The sequence below is a fragment of the Vitis vinifera genome, chromosome 5 (assembly GCF_030704535.1).
Source record: "Vitis vinifera cultivar Pinot Noir 40024 chromosome 5, ASM3070453v1".
NCBI classification, from domain to species: Eukaryota; Viridiplantae; Streptophyta; class Magnoliopsida; order Vitales; family Vitaceae; genus Vitis; species Vitis vinifera.
Genome location: NC_081809.1, coordinates 8,799,837 through 8,819,528, shown reverse-complemented (window position 1 = coordinate 8,819,528; position 19,692 = coordinate 8,799,837). Strand labels below are relative to the sequence as shown.

The window sequence follows — 19,692 nt, the reverse complement described above, 5'->3', positions numbered from 1 at the left end:
TCCCGATCATCAAGGAGTGCGCGGTGCTTCTCAGCATCCGCCTTTTGCACCTCCTTGTAGAAAGGGAGGTCCTTCAAAATATAATGTTCCCCGGGCACTACCTGTTTTGGTAGCTTCCGGGGGAGAATGTTGATAACATATTCCTACGACTCCCGGGTAACGGCTGACAGGTTCCGCGTAGTAAGCAACGTCTCGTACAACCTCTCAGCAGTAGAGACCTCAAATAGCTTGTTTAGCCGAAGGAATGACGCTTTTTCCACCCACTCAACTACGCGACCCCTCTTGTCCGGACCTGCATTATCAGCAAAATCAAATTGTTAGTCTAACTGGTAAACCTCTCAATCAATACAACAACATGATTGCCGGACAAAACTTGCAAACTGACTTACCCGGGAGATCCAGAGAATGGTTTAGGGAAAACGGCCTATCCGGATGCCCCCGCAGACCCGCCCAGACACCCCGGACCACCACATGGCCCTTGGCTCCTCCCTTCGTTGAATTCGGCAACTCAATCACCAGTTGAAGAGAGGGCAGGTGAGCAGCCATGCTGAATATGTCATTCTTCCCCTTCTTGAACCTCTAGCAGCGAGAGGTCCAAGTTGTAAAGCAGGCTGAGGACGCTGCATCCCATCAGCACTCGGACAATATTGGGATGAATGAAGGCCGGCGGGATCTGTGTGAAGTGAAGGAACTCCTTGAAAAGTGATGGGAGAGGGAATTGGAGCCCAGCGTTGAATTGCTCATTGGCAAAACTGATAGCATTGCCTTCAGCCTTCTTGGTAGACACGGCTTCTCCATCCAAAAATTCCACGAGCACACTATTTGGAATGCAGAAACGTTCGCGGAACTCCTTCACACTCAATTTGTCAATAGATTTCTCAGCACGGGCACCTTCCGATGAGCCAGACGAAGTCGCTTCTTGGGTCGCAGATATTTTTTCACCCCCACGAATAAAAATCTGCGTGAAGGAAGTACCACCAGTAAAAAACACAGCAAACCAACTCCACAAACCCTAAACGATAACAACTCTCAGAAAACCTCGCACCACCAATATACCCATTCTAAAATCCTCGACTCTACCCCAACAAGAAACCCCCAACCCACAAAAAAACACACAGGGGGGCAACAGAAACCCTTAAAACACAGTCAAAACCCTCGCACAACAACTGACAAAACACCCAGTCACAAACAACACTCGCCCAAACAAACCAACAACACCAAAACACAGAAAAGAAAAGAACAAGGCACAAGGAATACATACCAAATGTAAAAGAAAGGCAAGGGTTGCAAATCGCAAGGCAAACACCGTCAAAACGCAACAAATCACCGTCAGGAAATTCTAGGGTTTCACTCAAAAGAAGCGAAGGTACACACAAGGTTGAAGAAGAAAGCAATCTCAGAAAAACGCAGTAGGAAAAAAGCAACAGTGGGCACAGTATGCTATTTATAGGGAGACAGCCCCTCGGTATACCAAACGATCAGCTACGCTATCATTGAAACGACATGCTGCTTGGGAATACACAGAAACAACGGCTTATCATAAATGCTTCTCTCTCTCTGCACCCCCACTCGCCACGTGGCCCAATAAGTGCAAAAAAGTTTCAAAAAGACAATCATTTTTTTAACCCGCCCATTTTTTGCACGCGCAAAATAGGCAAGTTAAAAAGGGGGGCATTGTAGGGACCCCTCCTCCTAAAAACACGTGGCACGCACCTCAGGGCGACACGTGGCACGCATTACCATCTGGATCACCCTCATCCGAATACACGTGACGCGCCTTCATATCCGGACCGCCTCAAGGAAGTTCAAACGACACTTATAAAACATAAGACATCCGGACGGCTTCCACCTCATATCCGGACCGCCTCAAGGAAGGTCAAACGACTCTTATAAGCATAAACATACGGACGACTTCCATGACACGTCCGGATGACCAACATAGTCCATCCGGATATAATGGTCCGGATCATTGACTGAAGTAAGCAAGTCTCACACGTTATCACAACAGCCTACCATGGCCCACGTCCGCCACCTGCAGAGTGAAGGGACAAGATGAAGTGACAACAAGTCACTTCCCACGATCTCTAACAGTCGCATCACCTACCACGATCTCTGTCAAACTACCCGTAGGGTGATGATGGCCCTGTCACCCCCTAGTGTCATCATGACAACACAAAATATCTCCCTGCTATTAAAGAGGGAATCAAAGCTTCTGATACTATATATATCAACCTTCACACAAAGAGGAAGGTAAGCTTGCAATACCTAGTAAAAAGCCAACTGATTATCTCTCTCTAACCATGGCTGACAAAACCATCGGAGGGTGCGTCCGGACATCCTGTCCGGGCGTCTTTTGCAGGTAAGCCGACTGAATCAAGAACCTGTATTGGTTGAGAACTACGCATCCATCCATTTGGCAACCACGTGGATCGTCAGGGACGCGAGGTATCAACGCTGTGGAGTATCTCCATGGAATTGGATGGACGGGCAACATAAGGAATCCCACAGAGAACAGGGTTATTGCTGCATCAATCGCTCACATACGCTCTAATCCTGTCTTTGATCCCTGATCCTGCTGCTTCGACATTATCTTGGAAGTATGTTCAACTTTTAGTCGCAATTGTTCATATTGAGACTTTTGAATTATGAGATTTTTCATTCTAAGCTAAAAACTCCTCGAGTATATGTAGTCCTTGAATTCTATTTTGGCAAACACTGGGGAAGAGTTCTACAGTGAACTGAAAGAGATTCTTATAAACCTAACTGAAATGACTCAAGAACTTTGCTAGTTACTATCGTTTCGGTGCATGAGAATCTTAAGCTAATCATCAACTGTTTCATTGTCCTCCTTTCCCATAAGTATTTTGATTCTTGTGTGCCCGTTTGGCCAGCTCAAAAAGTTCACTCTGCTATTGAGTTTCACTAGTAACAACCATCCTTCTTTTTGCATAAAAATTGGGTAAGAGATGCCATTGTTCATGGTGAATATTGATAGGCTTGTGTTATAGCCTAAGTTGTCCTTAACAACATATCCAATTGTCTATTCTATTACAAAGTTAAAATGATCGGTTTGCAGCCCTAAAGCTCATCTTGCTTTGCTCTCTGTCTCTCCCTATTTTCTATTTTCACTAGCTACTATTTTATAGTTCTCCTCTTGATGGTTTCTATTCACATTTATGCATGTGCCATATTCAATTAGTGATTACTACCCAAAAAGTGCTATTTTACACCTTTAAGTCATTATGTTTTAAGCACTTTTGTGTAGTAATTCTTCATCTTTATTCCAATTGGCATGTTAAGGACCTAGCAATGACTCCTAATCATATTTGTGGCTAGTTTTAGTGTTTTTGACATCTTTTTAGATCATTAAGACAAGCCATCCAAAGGAGAAAAGCAGAGAAAACCAAAGAGAAGCAAGGAGGAAAACAGAAGACAGCAGCTGCAGTCTTCTTTGGCACTTTTGGAGCACTTCCCGAAGTCCATTTTTTACATGCTATATACCATTTCAAAGTTCAGGAAGTCAAGAATCCAACTCTTCAAACCGTGTACGATTTGGAGCTGAAACGAGGAAGATATAGCATTCGGAAGACAACTGCTCCAGGTGTGCGAATGGTGTGCGAAACTCGCACACCCCCCCCTCAGGTGTGCGAAAATTCGCACACCCCATGCGTGGTGCGAATTTTCCTCTGTTTTTGCCGACTCCACTTTAGATATTTTCTTTTGTATTTTTTGATGTAATTTCCTTTCTTCTCCTTGTAACAAGCCAATCACAAGCTTTGCTTTTGTAAAAACTATATAAGGGGTGGAAATCACCTCTTGGAGGTATCACACGTGTTATGTTTTACACTTAGAAAAATATACAGAGCTCTCTCGTTTTCCCTTTTCTCTTTACTATTTTCTTTTTCTTGGAAGCCAAACAACCTTTGAGGATGTTTTCTCAGAGGATGAGAGGCTAAACTTTTGGTTTCTTGGAGTGATGGAAGCTAGGTGAAAAGTCCAGATGCAAGGTGGAAAACGCTCGTGCCTTAAATACAGGTAGTTGAAGTTCATAAATGGCTTTTAAATCCAAAGTTTTGCTTTAAATCCCTTAGAATCACTTTGAATGGCCAATACATGGTAAGCTTCAGGTCTCTGTGGATGCTTATTGCTAGATCCATATCAGTCCATTAGTTATCATGTACGAGCTATTGGAAAGTGGTTCAAGGTGAAGACCCATAGTGTCTAAAGCCATTAATGGACCTTGACTACCATTTCTATTGATTTTTATGGATTAAATCTTCATTGTTAAACCTATACCGGTTCGGGAAATAACTATAGGTTAAATCCCCAATGCGAGGAGAAAAATCCAGAATTTTCCACTTTGCATTCTAAACTTGATCCTAGCAATCCTGAGCTCCGGGAGACTTTCTTTCTTCCATTTTTAATTAGTTTATGTTAATTTAGTTTCAAACTCTTTCAAAACAAATTTTATTTTCTTTTAAACTCTAAGTTTTTTATAAAGGAAATCATTAAATTCAATTCCTAATCATGAGTATATCACTGGTAGAATGAAAACCCATCCCAGAGTTCGACCCTAGAGTCACTATACTATAGTAGCTTTGCTACACTAGTATGAGGTCATAGGTTTTATAAATGTTTTTGATTAAATGACCCGACTGGATTTACATTACGCGAATCAATTAGGCAGCACCATTTTTTGCTTGGATAAATTATCATAATTTTTGTTGCATTTATAACAATAAACAGATTTCAAGAATATGAGTGGCTCTATATACTTCTCCGGTCTTCTATCTTTTTCCATGTTGCTCTAAATCCATGAGATCTTCATAGTTTGGCATTTCAAACTAAAGAAAATATTATGCTCTAAATTCTTGAGAAGGATGAGTATATGCTACTTATAATTTCGTCCCTTACCACAGTCTACTCTTGCTTTCATTTCATGCGTTTTGATGTTATATTTCATGTTGTCTTGATAAATATTACTGTAATGGATATAAAATTTGAATACCTCCTCTGTGTGCTCGTAAGCGTGAACTTCGAGTATATGTCTTGTTTGAATGAGAAATCGAGCCATCCGAAATTTCGAGAAGAAAAGTAGAACGAAAAGGAATATTTTCTGATATGGACACACCTTTCAAAACATGACACATGTCCATCTTGAGTTTATATAAAAGCTAGAAGAATGTTCTGTAAAGTTAACTTTTTTTTTACTAAAACAATTACCCAGAATTCTGCACTAAACTATATAAATTGATTTAAAATTAATAAATTATTTTTATATATTATTTTAAGTTTATTTAATTTATTTTTATTTTTTAATATAAAAATTAAATGATTTAAGAATGCATAAGAGAGAATTTGATTACAATCTCATCCGAGTCATTCAATCAAGTTAGGGTGATTACAGTGTGAACGAATTTGATTACACCTTAGCGAGATTATACAGTATGCCTTGCAAACTGATGAGAATGTAGCAAAACCTTAACGAAGTGATATGATTTTACAGGTCAATTCCTTGAAAATAGAAAAGGAGGTGACGAACGGAGTGGCTAATGGCGACGTCGCCGGCAATGGGTTGAAGAAGCAGTGATCCGTGGTGATGGGTGTGCCAGTGGAGGGAGAAGGAAGAGATACAGTTTGAGATTAAAAATAAAAAATAAAAATTAGGAGGCTAATTTAAACAATAGTTTCAACAGCCTTTGACCCAAAATTTTAAAGGTGGTGTTTGGCATACGGGAATAGATTCTAAGAATAGACATTATATTTATTTTTCCATCCATTTTCATATTTGGATAATTCAAGTAAAAATGTGAATAAAATTAATAATGATTTAAAAAAAATGAAATTCCACTTATAAGTGGTGTGATTTCCATTCATTCTTAGTAGGAGGTATTTTAATTTCATTGCAAGTTATTTTTAAAATTATTTTTCAAAAAGAAATTTGGATAAATTATTTTTAAAAATATTTTTACTTGGATTTTATTAAAAAAATTGTATATTTCATTTATATAATGTGAACTAAATTTAATTCAAGTCTTATTAAAAACAAAAATAATTTTTAAATTATAAATAAATAGTTTTTAATAAATTATGAATAGTAATATTATAATAAAATCATAAATTAGGTTTTTTATAAATATTATAGAAAAATATAGATATCAACATTTTATTAAAGTATAATTGATTTATTTTATAAATAAATAAATAATAATAATTTAAAATTAATAATTACTAATACTATTTTATTTTCAATAACAAACAAAGTTTAATTTTTTAAAGGTATAAATAGATCAAATTTTTCATTACATGCATGCTACTCAATTAAGGACATAATGATTTTTTTTATTTAATCTATAATTTATTAATTGATTATTTGAATTTTAAATTGTTCTTAAAATTAAAAGATTCATTAAAAAAATTAAAAACATTACTTATGGTTCGTCATCTTGGGAAGCCTTATAGCTTACTTAAGGCTGGCAAACAAAACAGGTTAATTAATAATTAATTACTTTGTTTTCAAAATTTGATTCTTACAACAATCAAACGGTGTTATAAAATTTTAAAATAATTATTTTAATGTTAAAATAAAGACAAATAATTATTTCAATTTAATATTCTTAAATCCATAATGAGAATGACAAAAAAGTAGGACAAGAGGAGAGAAAAAAAAAAGTTAAAATGGAAGTACTTTATATATCGCCAAGAAGGTCACTAAAAAACAAATTGGCTTTACGTTTTAGCCAAAAAGAACGAAGGTGGGACCCAAAATTTTATAGGAGGTATGATACATGAATGAATCTATTTATAACCGAAAAAACTGTCCTAGAAGGGTAACATGAATGGATGAAAATAATTTATGGGTTAAAGTTGTTTACCCAAATTAATCTAAGAGAGGATCTGAACCGATTTAAATTAATTGAATCATATACGAGAATGTGAATAAACAATAAAATCATAATCACACATACGACAATCAATTTTATATGAAAAACTCTCACATTAACAGTGAAGATAAAAAACTATGGGATATAAAACTTTTAATATAATAATTTACTGTATGAGATCAAAATATATAGGTTTACTTGATAATTTTACCATAAGGACTTACTTTACAATACCTATACTTTGATTTATATCTACAACATAGCACCACCTCCAATATTTTAGTGGATTCACTTCAGCCTCTCGAGGACATGTCAAAATTCAATTCTTTGTTGAAAGTTTGAGAATAATAAAACAAGTTAGAGTCTAAAAACATATTTAGGTAGGGTATATATAAACCAAACCTAGAGGATGGAAATATAATTTTCTTAAAAAATAAAATATCAACTTTTGAAAAATTAATTAAGAAAATATTTTTTTAAAAAAATATAAAATATCAACTTTCTAAAAATTAGTTAAGAAAAAATTTTTCTTAAAAATAAAATATCAATTTTCCAAAATTTAATTAAGAAAATAATTTTCTTAAAAAATAAAATATAAACTTTCTAAAAATTAATTAAGAAAATAATTTTCTTAAAAAATAAAATCTCAAAGTTGTTATAAATTAATTAAGACATTTTAGCTCAATTTAAAGCTTCTTATGTAACTTTATTTTATTAAAAAAAACTAACTTACCTTTTAACAAATTTTTTTTACACTTACATATAATATTTAGTTGAATGAACAACAATCTCGAATCTTGAATGTAAAACTATGTTAGAATAAAAATAAAATAAAATTATCAACACATAAAAGTGTCCTAACAATAACAAATCCAAAATGGCTTCAGGACTACTAATCATGCATGAGAAAAACCATGTTTTAAAATTCCTAAGAGCGATACAAACATAGTGAGAAATTCAAGGAGTTTATACCCAATTTAGAGATCACTTTCATGATAGAGGGGAATTATTTTGTCTAAAGATTAACTTCTAGAATAGGTGAATCATCTATCTATCACCTTCATAAACAAACATAACACTTGATGAAGATGCGTTAGTCAATGGATGGAATAAAGATATTCGAAGAAGAAGGATAAGGCGTCCTTCATGATTGTTCATAGCATTCTATTTGTAAAAATGAATTTCTTATAAATTTCTTCCTCATGTTCACTTAGTTTAAATATTCTTAGTTGACCTATGGTTGATCATGATTTGTGATTTACTTATTGGGATTGAGCCTTATGGGCCCACCATGATTGACGCTTAGCACTTCCAAAGGGAAGGCTAGAGGCCTAAAACCCTTAACCCCTCAATCACACCAATTGTTTATTTGTTTCAATAAAGAAGGCGTCCTTAGGAATTGTACTCAGAACCAAATCCTTAAGGTCATATGGTACTAGGATTGACATTTAGGTGGATTTTAAAGGTTTGGTTCTAGGTTCAATTCTTGGGAACGCTTCTTTTATTGGAACAAATAAACAATTGGTGCGATTGAGAGGTCACGGTCCTGGGCCTCTGACCTTCCTTTCGAAAGTGCTAAGCGCTAACCATAGTGAGCCTATAAGGCTCAATCCTAACATTACTGACAAGTCCAATATTTATAGGAATATCAATGGGATGATTTTTCATCTCAACCTTATTCTATTTATTTAAATAATTCTTATATCTATCTCATTAAAACAATTAATGCCCAAAAATAAAAATATATAACAACAATCAAATAACAACATTTTAAGAATCATTTCATCAATGACCATTTAAATGGGAATCCAAACCATCAACTTAAAGCACATTTGAGAGTGATTTTAGAAAGCGTTTTTAATATTTCTAACACTTGAATAATAAAAAATTTCAAGTATTAAAAATACTTTCTAAAATCATTACCAAACGTGCTCTTAATCATTTTATTATTTGAAACATAACACATTTACATTACTTTCAACAATCTAAATCTATGAAGATACCAAAAATCCCGAAACTTCAACTTGGAAAATCTAACATATATCTCCTACCTTTCTTTTCTTTTCATGACAATGCAAACCATAACTTGTAATACATTGTTGTTCAAATCCATATTTAAGAGCAACAAAAAAACATAAAATGTATTACAAAAGCATGTATTTACTACCTTTAATACATTTAAATCCTTAAAATAAAACCCTAGGTTATGTTTGGTTTTAAAAAATTTGAGAAATAAATAAAATAGAGAGGAAAAGTGAAAGGAAAACAAATGAAGAAAAATAAAAAATAAATTCAAAATTAATAAATTATTTTTACATATTTCTTTAAATTTATTTTACTTAATTTTCTCTATTATATAAGAATTAAATAATTTTAAAGAGCATAAAATTTTAATTATATTTAATTATTTATTTATTTTTTATAATAAAATCTAATATATTATTCACGTTTCCTTTTTGTTGATGATTAGATGTTTTGACCTCCCTCGCATACAAGCCTCTTAATATTTTTGCATTAGTAAACATATGTGGTTGTTGGTTGAAATTTTGTGATTCACAATTGAATTTGAAACCCTAAAAAATGCAAGCTTAAAGGTTTAAGATTTTAATTTATTGAACTTTGATAGCAAGCAAACCATATAGAAATTTGATGGCAAACCAAATTTGAGATTTTGAAATAAAATCTCATGAATTCTTATCATAATCAAGACTAAAATATTAAGACTTGTATAAATATTGATAGGTGAATTTTACAGAATTGTTGGATGAAAATTTGGATAAAAAATATCAATAAAAGGAAATTGTGGCTGGTTGGGTTGGGCATGACACCATGTTTCTGGAGTGAAAAGAATATTATATGCATGGGAAAGTTTGATTTGACCTTGAGATAAGAGGCTCTACTGTACTTTCTAGTTTCTGACCATGAATCAAGGTATGTTTTTCTTCTTTATATTCTAAATGTTATTTTTAAATTTTAATATTAAATACATAAATTAAAAATATTTTTCAACAAAAAAAAAAAAAAATCACATATTTATAAAAACATAGTTTTCTATTCTTAAGAATAATGATAGATTTTTTAAACTCAAAAACACATTTGATAACTCTTTAATAGAAAAACGATTTTATGATAACTTGTTTTTGAAAATAGGGTGTTTGTATAACATATTTGAATTATTTTAAAAGTTATTTTTAAAAATATTTATAAACACAGAAAATAGGTTAAAAACAACCTACGTTTTAAAGACACTTTTATTCTAGAAAAAAAATTAGAAACTAATTTTGGAAACTATTTTTAAAAATTATTTTTTGAGAATTATTTTTAAAAATAGTTTTTAAGCATACCTTAAAATGCTTAAATTCATTATGGTCAACCATAAACTTAAATGCTAGAAACTACTATTGTTATGTTTCTCCTCTTATCCAACTTGTAATCAACAACAATACTTAATGTTTATTCAAAGTCTCTCTTGCAATTAATAGTACATGCCCAAAATTTAAAGACAGTTGTTACCTTAGCTCCCTTATATAACCACGGAATAGTGAAAATTAAGTTAGTGTTAAGAAATTGGGTTTTTTTTTTTTTTTTAAAATCTTTCTTATTTTGAATTAATATATATATTTATAAGCAACAAGAGAGTTTCCGTTTCTTCAATTTAATTTTTTTTTTTCTGAGAATGGAGCATTTAAATAAAATTTTACTGCTAAAAACAATATATAGTGTTGAGCAAAGCACAACAATCCAACCAATGAGAAGAGAGAAATCAGATTTCCTCTTCTGATTGTTCCTCCTCTTCTCTTCTTACTTGCGCTAGAACGTGTCCGAACCACCGCCAGCCAACTATGACTTCTCTCCTCCATCCTCTCACCTCTTTCTCCCTTTCTCCATCACCACCACCGCCCCTTTCTTCTTCTTCTTCTTCTTCTTCTACTATTACTATCACGTGTGCTCTTCCCAGTAACCTACGTTCTTCAGACCGACGTCGTCTTAGAACAACATCAAAACCTTATACGTGGACATCGGGCCTGCCCAAGAGAAGCTTTGTCCTGAGGTCAACCCTTGATGAGGTCTCTGTTCTTGACCCCCCTCCTCCCCCTGAAGACTCCACGGCCGATCTTCTTTCGTCTCTCAAACTGAAACTACTGGTATGAGTTTAAAATCTTCGATTTGGGTTCGGGTTTTTTGGGATTCTTTGTTGACAATTTCTTAATTGGGCATTCCTTGAATTAATGGGTTTGACTGTTTTTTTCTGGATTTTACGTGAATTGGGAGTATTGTGCTGTTTTATTTGGCCGAAAAGCTTAGTTTTCAACGCCTGGTTTAATTTCCGAACCCATATGATTTGGGGATTTTTCTTTCTTATTTTTTGGTTGATTCTGGGCTTATCAGTGAATTGAATTTACAAATTTCCGTTTCAGACGCATCCTTGCGTGGACTTGATCCTTATCAATTAATTCGAATCTGGGTGTTGTCTAATCTGCTTGAATCGTATGCTCTTTCTCACTGTCTCATGGAAATTTGACTTGGTTTTAGTGCTTGAGTATGTCGATTTTGGTATTGACGAATATTTGATCAAAACAGTAGTTAAGGGATCATTTGGTTTAGCTCATAGGATTTAAAGAGATTATTGACTTTAGTTCCAGGGTTTCAATTTATCTGAATTGGGAACTGAAGTAAGTTCTAAGCAAATATAGTGACATCCTCAAGGACAAGTATCAGTAAGTGGTTGCTATTATCAAAGGAAATTGCATTTAGTTTTACTAGGCTCAGCACAGAGCCCTTCTTTATCCTGTGTTATTGTTGTTATTATTATTATTTTACATGCATCATTGATTGCAAGTAAATCAACCTCGAAGATTGAACAGTGAGATGTTTCAGTGTTGGTTAAGTCATACACCCTTTTGGTTAATGGAACAAAGGAATGGAAACAAAAATGGGAACCAGAACTTTGAAGGGATTGCCAAAATAAATGGAATGCATGACAATGAGATGATAAATCGACCAAATGGGTTGTGCCCCCTTGTTGTTAGGTGCTTTTTGTAAATTTTTGTGGCCTGTAAAAAACCAAGTAGGATGACACATCAAAGGTTGAATGATACTTAAAGACAGAAAACATGAGATAACTCAGATTGGTTCCTGGAATTTATCATCAAGAAGAAAGAAATGAGAAGGCTAATTAGAGTAATGTTGCAGAAGTCCATGGATGTTTTGTCTTGAATCTCCGCAAATTGATTGGTCAACGGAATGGATTGCTAGCTAGTAGAACTGTTTTCTATCTTCTTCTTCTTTCTCTTCAATAGTTTATTCAAATTTTGAATGAATTTGGGCACATTTGAAACAGTTCATTGTTGGCACAATCTTGTTTACACCGAAATCCTCAACTCTTTCAACTCAGATCTCAACTCTTGGAATTGTAGATGCAACTCTGAAGTTAATCTCATAATAAACTTAATTTTCATGTGTTATTCTATATTTGTAATTGTCTTTGAACACTTGAGTGCAAATCAACGCAGAGTGCTGTGTCTGGTCTAAATAGAGGTCTTGCTGCAATCGAGGATGATCTTCAGAAGGCAGATGCTGCTGCCAAAGAGCTTGAAGCTGCTGGAGGAACTGTTGATCTCTCAATTGATCTTGATAAACTTCAGGGAAGATGGAAATTGATATATAGCAGTGCGTTCTCATCCCGTACTCTAGGTGGGAGCCGCCCTGGACCTCCCACTGGAAGGCTACTCCCTATAACTCTGGGGCAGGTATCCTTGAAACACCTCTAGATCATGGTCTTGGAACCTAAATTTATTTCTCATGTCATCTAAAACCTTGATTTCTTTTTATCAGGTATTTCAAAGGATTGACATTGTAAGCAAAGATTTTGACAATATAGTAGATCTCCAGATAGGTGCCCCATGGCCCCTTCCACCAATTGAACTCACTGCCACATTAGCCCACAAGTTTGAACTCATAGGTTCATTTCCAAGCTCATTTCATGAGGCTTGTACAGCTTCTTCTGCATTTTTACTTCATTTTTCACAGAGGTATCCTGAAAATGCTACTAAATTTTAATGTATGTAGGAACTTCCAGCATTAAAATAACATTCGAGAAAACAACTGTGAAGACAACAGGAAACCTGTCGCAGCTTCCACCATTGGAGGTACCTCGGATCCCAGATGCATTGAGGCCACCATCTAATACAGGAAGTGGCGAATTTGAGGTTACATACCTTGATGCTGATACCCGCATCACCAGAGGAGACAGGGGTGAGCTTAGAGTTTTTGTCATTGCATAAACTCTACACTCGTCACCATGACTCACAATTGAAGAAAATACAATATCCAATCCCCTTTTCTTCTTGTCATTTTGTAAACAGTCCCCTGTTTCTTACTGTTTGTAGGGAACATGTCTTGTTACATAACTGTAAATTCATTTTTTCTACATTTGATCTTTACAGGTAGTTGAGTGGGTCCAGTCCTCCAAGTCATATTTTTCTAAGAAACCAATTAAGGAACGTCACCTTTTGAAAAGCTCATCTTTAGTTGAGTGGGTTTCTTTAGGATCCAATGCTTGACCTAACTTAACTTCCTTCAAGAAATTATTGTCAATTAATTCATTATTTTTTTTTATTACAAAAATTATTTAAGATGATTCTTTTTAAAAATTAATATTAATATAATTTGATTGTAAGAAAGTATATGTAAAAATTGAAATTTAATGCTTTAATTTCCATAATTCATAATTCAAAATTTTGGTAAGGTTGATGGGTGTCAGCCAAAATAAATTTGAAATTTTTTTTATTGGAAAATATTACAAAATGAAAATAAAAATGGATAACGGAAATTTTGTTGTCATGCCCCCCACATGCCGGCTGGAAAGCGCTCTCGTTTCGCCAGGAAATAGAGACGTTACACTCGTAACGGCTACTTTTTTAATTTCAACTTCAACGCTCAAAACCCTTAATTTTTTCTTCCATTTCTTCCCGTTCCAACACAGCTATCTCTCCACTCATCTTTCTCAAACCCCAAGCGATTTCAGATTCAATTCTTGTATTTTCCTAGAAAATACCCAGAACACCTACATTTCCTGTAATTTCAAGATATCTCACAAGCCCAAACCAGAGCCTGAAACTCTGTTCTTGATTTCGGCCAAAAATCTGAAAATTATTTTTTGGGGGTTTATCTTTAATGGCTCCAACACCCTCTTCCAAGTCAAACCACGCCCAAGTGACCCAGATGAAAACGCCAAATTCGAAGCATCGGCTTCATTTCAATGGGGGAAAAGTCACACAGCCATCTCCAAACCCACATTCAGTAGCCAAAGAGACCCCTCCGGCAGAGCACCCGGTTGAAGTCATTGGCCGAATCCGTGATTACCCGGACCGGAAAGACAAACCCTTGTCGATTTTGCACATCAATCCCGATCGGCAGACTGTCCGGGTTCGCACAGATATTGGGTACCGCGACTTCAGCCTTGATGGGGTTTCATTGTCAGAGGAAGAAGATATCGATGGATTCTACAAAAAGTTTGTGGAGTCCAGGATTAATGGTGTGAAAATGGGTGAAAAATGCACTATCATGATGTATGGACCAACTGGTTCGGGGAAGAGCCATACTATGTTTGGGTGTTCTAAGCAGCCGGGTATTGTGTACAGATCTTTGAAAGATATTTTGGGGGGAGCAGATGAAGAAAATGATGGCAACGAGCAGCGCGTCGGTGTTGGAACTTTTGTTCAAGTCACTGTTTTGGAGATATATAATGAAGAGATTTATGATCTTCTGTCAAGCAATACCGGTGGAGGGTTGAATCTTGGGTGGGCTAAGGGCGGTTCTTCAAAGGTAAAATTGCTATTTCTGTCCTTGGATTCTTGATGAGTAATTTATACAAACAAACAATCTTTTGTTAGACCCTAGCTCTATTCCTGATTCGTGATTACATTAACAGGCTCACAAATAACATTTGAGAAAATTCTTCTGTGTGCTAAAAAAATGCGCTTCTTTTTAAAAACTCTCCTGAAAATGGTGTTGTCTGATTTTTATTTATCCAGCAAGAAGACTAGTTCTTTCATATGAGTTCATATAAGAAAGGACTTCCTTACAGTTGATATCTTCTAGGCTTTATGAGAATGAAAATCAGGAAGATGAATTGTATCCATGAGGCTGTATCCAGATATGATTTTGTTAAGCTATGCTACTAAAGAGGTGGCATAACTCTTCACAACTAATAGAACAGGTGTGTGCCGGAAATGGCCTTTGTGAACAAGTATATGCTTGTGCTTAATCTGGATTTTGCCATCCCATTTCTTTGGTCTACTGCTTAAAAATGCCAGAAGGACCTAGTGGTGGTATGAACCTAGGAACAAGATTCTATGCAATAATTAGCATGTTAGTGCTGTTCCGTTTGGAAGGACTAATAGTGACTATGAACATTAGTATGTTAGTATGCCATTTCTTTGATACAATGGAGGTCTTATTTTTATTATGGCTTTTGCTTGAACCTTCAATTGGGGCAATGTACTTGCCTTACTATTTCTTATTTCGGATTTGCAGGTGAGACTAGAAGTAATGGGAAAGAAGGCCAAGAATGCAACCTTTATATCTGGAACTGAAGCCGGAAAGATATCTAAAGAGATCCAAAAAGTGGAGAAGCGAAGAATTGTTAAAAGCACACTCTGTAATGACAGAAGCTCCAGAAGCCACTGCATGGTCTGAATCTCTTAAAACTTTATTAGGTTATGACAACCTTTCCAAATCTTCTTGCTTTATAAACTTAATCTTCTGTGTGCATTTGCATAGATAATCCTTGATGTCCCTACTGTGGGAGGAAGGTTGATGCTTGTTGACATGGCTGGTTCTGAAAATATTGAGCAAGCTGGTCAAACTGGATTGGAAGCAAAAATGCAGGTAGAATGTGTTGAAATTCTATTATTATATCTTTGAGTATCAGTTGTTTGCATTGTATTTCCAGCACCATTTTGCTTAAAGTTTTGTTTCCGCTTAATGATGAGCAGCGCTAATGTATGCTTCTGGCATGATCACAGACAGGAAAGATCAACCAGGGAAATATAGCATTGAAAAGAGTAGTCGAGTCCATAGCAAATGGTGATTCTCATGTGCCGTTCAGAGATAGCAAGTTAACCATGCTTCTACAGGTAAATTCCATTCCTAGTACCGCAAATTTTAGTGGTTTACATGTTCCATTTTACATTTTTCTGTGTGATGTTTAATTTCTGAAAAATTTGTATTTGTTTTTGTTAAGGATTCGTTCGAAGATGATAAATCAAAAATTTTAATGATATTATGTGCAAGCCCTGATCCCAAGGAGATACACAAGACAATCTCCACCCTTGAGTATGGTGCAAAAGCAAAATGTATTGTTCGTGGTCCTCATACACCAGTGAATGATAAAGTCGGTACTGAAGATTCTTCATCAGGAGTTATTTTAGGATCAAGAATCGCTGCCATGGACCAGTTCATTTATAAGTTGCAAATGGAGAACAAGCTACGGGAGAAGGAGCGGAATGAAGCCCATAAAGCGCTTCTGAAGAAAGAAGAAGAAGTTGCAGCATTGAGAGCTAAAATTGAGCTCATGGAAGGGAAGGAATCAGGGATAAGTGAAGAGGTGATCAACTTCAAGGTGAATGAGCGCACCCAATTTTTGAAGCATGAGTTGGAAAAGAAGCTGCAAGAGTGCCAGAGTATGGCGAATGAGTTTGTGGAACTGGGTAGGAAGCGGATGGAAGAAAAAATATTGCAACAGCAACAGGAGGTTGAATTGCTGAGGTATCGTCTGGAGGAGATTGAATCTGAGCTGTTCTTTTCAAGGAGCATAAATGGTAAGGTAAATGTGTCAAGGGACCTAGAAGGGAACGGCTTTGCCAAAAGGCTAGTTGAGATTTATGCTGATGAGGACCCTGGGATGGTGAAGTCTATGGATCTGGACATGGGTGATCAGGAACCATATGTTCGTGATGTGAGACATATAGATAGGGGTGTTCATCAGCTCAATAATAATGTCAACCAAGGCTTTCTGAATCATCTTCATCAAAATATTTTGAATGAGGAAGTTGATGATGATGTTTTTGCAGCCAAGTATGGTGACAGAGTATGCTTGAGCACTGTGTTTGAGGATGAAGAGGCAGAAGAAGACGAAGAACATAAAGGGAATTTGGAGGATGAAGAAGTGATGAAAGAAATAATAGAGGAAAAGACCGTGTGCTCTGGCGGGATGGATGGCTCTGGTCTCAAGATCAATTTTAATACAGGGTCTTTTTCATCATCTCCTCTGAATCTGGAGAAGCTTGTTGGTTCAGGACTAGTAAGTGAGCCTGAAAATGCTAAAGATGCAGCCTCTTCAAGACGGAAAAGAATTCAAAATATATTCACACTCTGTGGGAATCAGAGAGAGATTTCTCACCATACAAAGGTGGCCCCTGGAAGGTGTGAAACTTTTGATCCTCAGTCATCCCCAGTGAAAAAAACTGGGGATGATTCTGCCACGACTACTTTGCCAGAGGAACTCTTGCAAGTTCAAAAAAGTGGATCTGTACCAGAATCTGGAATTGAAAATCAAATTCCTTGTGATGTAACTGTGAAAGGAATATCATTTGCAACGGTTAAACTTGCAAATGAGCAGAAGCTGATAGAAGCCCAGATGAACAGAAGCCGAGCATCTGATGACATGGCACTGGCTTCAAAGGAGAATCTCAACCCAGTAAATGAAGATACTGGTGCTATGACTGAAGTGTATGTGAAATGGGAGGCATCAAAAGAAAATCCAGGCAAATTCATTACCACGCTCAAGGTTCTAAGGGATTCAAGCCTTGCTGACCTACGAAAGCTGATTGAAATCCACCTTGGAGAGGATAAGCAGCAAGCATTTACATTTCTTGTGCTTGGGGTACATATTATTCTTCCCTTAACAAGCTTGCAGTTTAATGCATTTTTTCATGGATTCACCTTGAAATATTTTAGTATCATTCATAAAAAATCATTTGATACATGCCATAGCTATACTCCTACATTTTCTACATTTATATCATTCTTCATTTAGTATGATCACAATTCAGTGAGTTATTTTTTTAAGGGTAATCTCATCTTAATTACTTTAGAAATTTTGTTATGTTTTATTTGTTAAGATTTTCTACAAAAAGTTTGGAAAAACTTTCTCTATAGTTTTATTTGGTTGCCCAAAAAGACTGAAAATGAAAACTTAAAAGAGTCCTTGCACAATTCTGGGGTGGAATGACTGCAGCAGTCCAAGCTCTCCCTTTCCCCCTTAATCTTCTCACAACACATCTGTCCAAAGCAATTTCCATTCCCTTGCAATCTTGGTTGTTACTAATTCTTGCTTTCACTTTGATGTACAGGATCCTACTGGAGCTCCAGTACCCAGAGAGAAGGAAGCAACGGTACGAACAAGCAAGCTTCCAATTTGCAACAATCAAATACGAGGACACCTAGCCTGCTTGCGGCCAGTGAAAGGAATCCAAAGCCCTGCTCATCATCTCCCTTTGAGCCCACTAGAAAACAAATTACCCCTCACTCCGAATTCCTGTTTCATGCAGCAAGGAGATGGTTTTTCGCCCCAAGTTGCTCATCACTTGACTCCCACTCCCTTCATTAATATGAGGAAGAGATATTAGTATTAGTTGTTGCTGTGTTTACAACTTCTTTTATATGGCTGGTTCTGTTTCTGCTTATTCATAGAGCTCAACTGTTTAATTGAGCTCAGACAATTTGAATGCCAAGATTCTCAAACCAGATCAACTTTTTTGTATCACAAATATACTGTGTACTATAAGTAATATAGTTCTTTCTGGTTAGTATTTTTTTCCCTGTTGTTCTTTCATTTCCATTTTTCATCTTATTTATTTTTCCATCATTTTTAACTTGGGGCTGAATGACAACATTCAAATACAAATTCATTAAGTCACGTTTTTGTTCCTTATTCATTGGAGGTGACTTTCTTGATTTATGGACTCAAATTTGGGAGAATTATGTTTTTGGGTTGCATTTGAAAATTGACCCTGTATCATCCACATTTAAGCCCAAGACCCAAATAAAGTATGAAAATCGAGTTAAAGGATATTATCCTTCAATAATCCTTAAAATGCCCATAACTCTTCAATAATCCTTAAAATGCCCATAACTCTTGCACACACTTGGAATTGCATGCTTTGAGTTGTGAGTGTGAATTTCCTATTTCGTTGGATTTTTCTCTTTCCTTTTCTATTCCCCATTACCTGTGTCTCTCTCTTTTTGATTTACATTTCTATTTTATCCTCATTTCTCATAATTATATTCTCATTTTCATTCCATTATGATATCGTTAACAACCGTATTAATTGCTATTTATTTTATGTTTATCAAAAACTTATTAAAACAATAAATATTTCATATGATTTTATATTTTCCTCTGCAATTATCCTTTTCTAGATTCAAACTCTTCTTCCAATTCCAATTCATTCATTAGGTTTTTATTTATTTATTTAAGATATTGAATCCTCTTACTCTTATTATAATCAAGGAAAGAAATTTCAGGATTTTTTGTCCATTTTTTTTTTATCTTTTAGTTTAATTTTTATTTTTAATTTACATTACTCTTTTATTTATATTTTTCTTTTATTTTTAATTATTTTCTATATTTATCACATTAACCATATTTTTAAAAAATTAAAAATTTACTATCACTTCACTCTTAATTTTTTTCCATATATTTATCCTTTTAGTTTTTTAAAATTTTTAATGTTTTTATTTTAAAATTTTTAAAAATATAAATTTATTGAAAAAATAAGTAAAATACGAAGTTCTAATATCA

General features: G+C 35.0%; 2 protein-coding genes across 2 annotated transcripts; both read left to right on the top strand.

The window, feature by feature from the left end:
• Positions 1-10,605: 10,605 nt before the first annotated feature.
• Positions 10,606-13,333, top strand: LOC100254627 (plastid-lipid-associated protein 6, chloroplastic). Its single transcript, XM_002285290.5, has 4 exons — positions 10,606-11,029; positions 12,398-12,634; positions 12,720-12,846; positions 12,954-13,333. Exons 1-4 carry the CDS (start codon positions 10,727-10,729, stop codon positions 13,166-13,168), a joined length of 882 nt encoding a protein of 293 aa, XP_002285326.1. The 5' UTR covers positions 10,606-10,726; the 3' UTR covers positions 13,169-13,333.
• Positions 13,334-13,666: 333 nt separating this feature from the next.
• Positions 13,667-18,708, top strand: LOC100264847 (kinesin-like protein KIN-10A). Its single transcript, XM_010651813.3, has 6 exons — positions 13,667-14,711; positions 15,423-15,578; positions 15,669-15,776; positions 15,914-16,024; positions 16,132-17,772; positions 18,242-18,708. The coding sequence occupies exons 1-6, from the start codon at positions 14,061-14,063 to the stop codon at positions 18,515-18,517; spliced, it is 2,943 nt and encodes a 980-aa protein (XP_010650115.1). The 5' UTR covers positions 13,667-14,060; the 3' UTR covers positions 18,518-18,708.
• The last annotated feature ends 984 nt before the right edge of the window (positions 18,709-19,692 follow it).

What these genes read in the sequence shown, in the direction of transcription:
- LOC100254627 (XM_002285290.5), top strand. Translation starts at nt 10,727, where the DNA reads ATGACTTCTCTCCTCCATCCTCTCACCTCTTTCTCCCTTTCTCCATCA. An exon ending in TCCCTATAACTCTGGGGCAG is followed by an intron (nt 12,635 to 12,719) that starts GTATCCTTGAAA and finishes TCTTTTTATCAG; the next exon opens with GTATTTCAAAGGATTGACAT. An exon ending in CCACAAGTTTGAACTCATAG is followed by an intron (nt 12,847 to 12,953) that starts GTTCATTTCCAA and finishes TAATGTATGTAG; the next exon opens with GAACTTCCAGCATTAAAATA.
- LOC100264847 (XM_010651813.3), top strand. Translation starts at nt 14,061, where the DNA reads ATGGCTCCAACACCCTCTTCCAAGTCAAACCACGCCCAAGTGACCCAG. An exon ending in GCTCCAGAAGCCACTGCATG is followed by an intron (nt 15,579 to 15,668) that starts GTCTGAATCTCT and finishes GCATTTGCATAG; the next exon opens with ATAATCCTTGATGTCCCTAC. An exon ending in TTACATTTCTTGTGCTTGGG is followed by an intron (nt 17,773 to 18,241) that starts GTACATATTATT and finishes TTTGATGTACAG; the next exon opens with GATCCTACTGGAGCTCCAGT.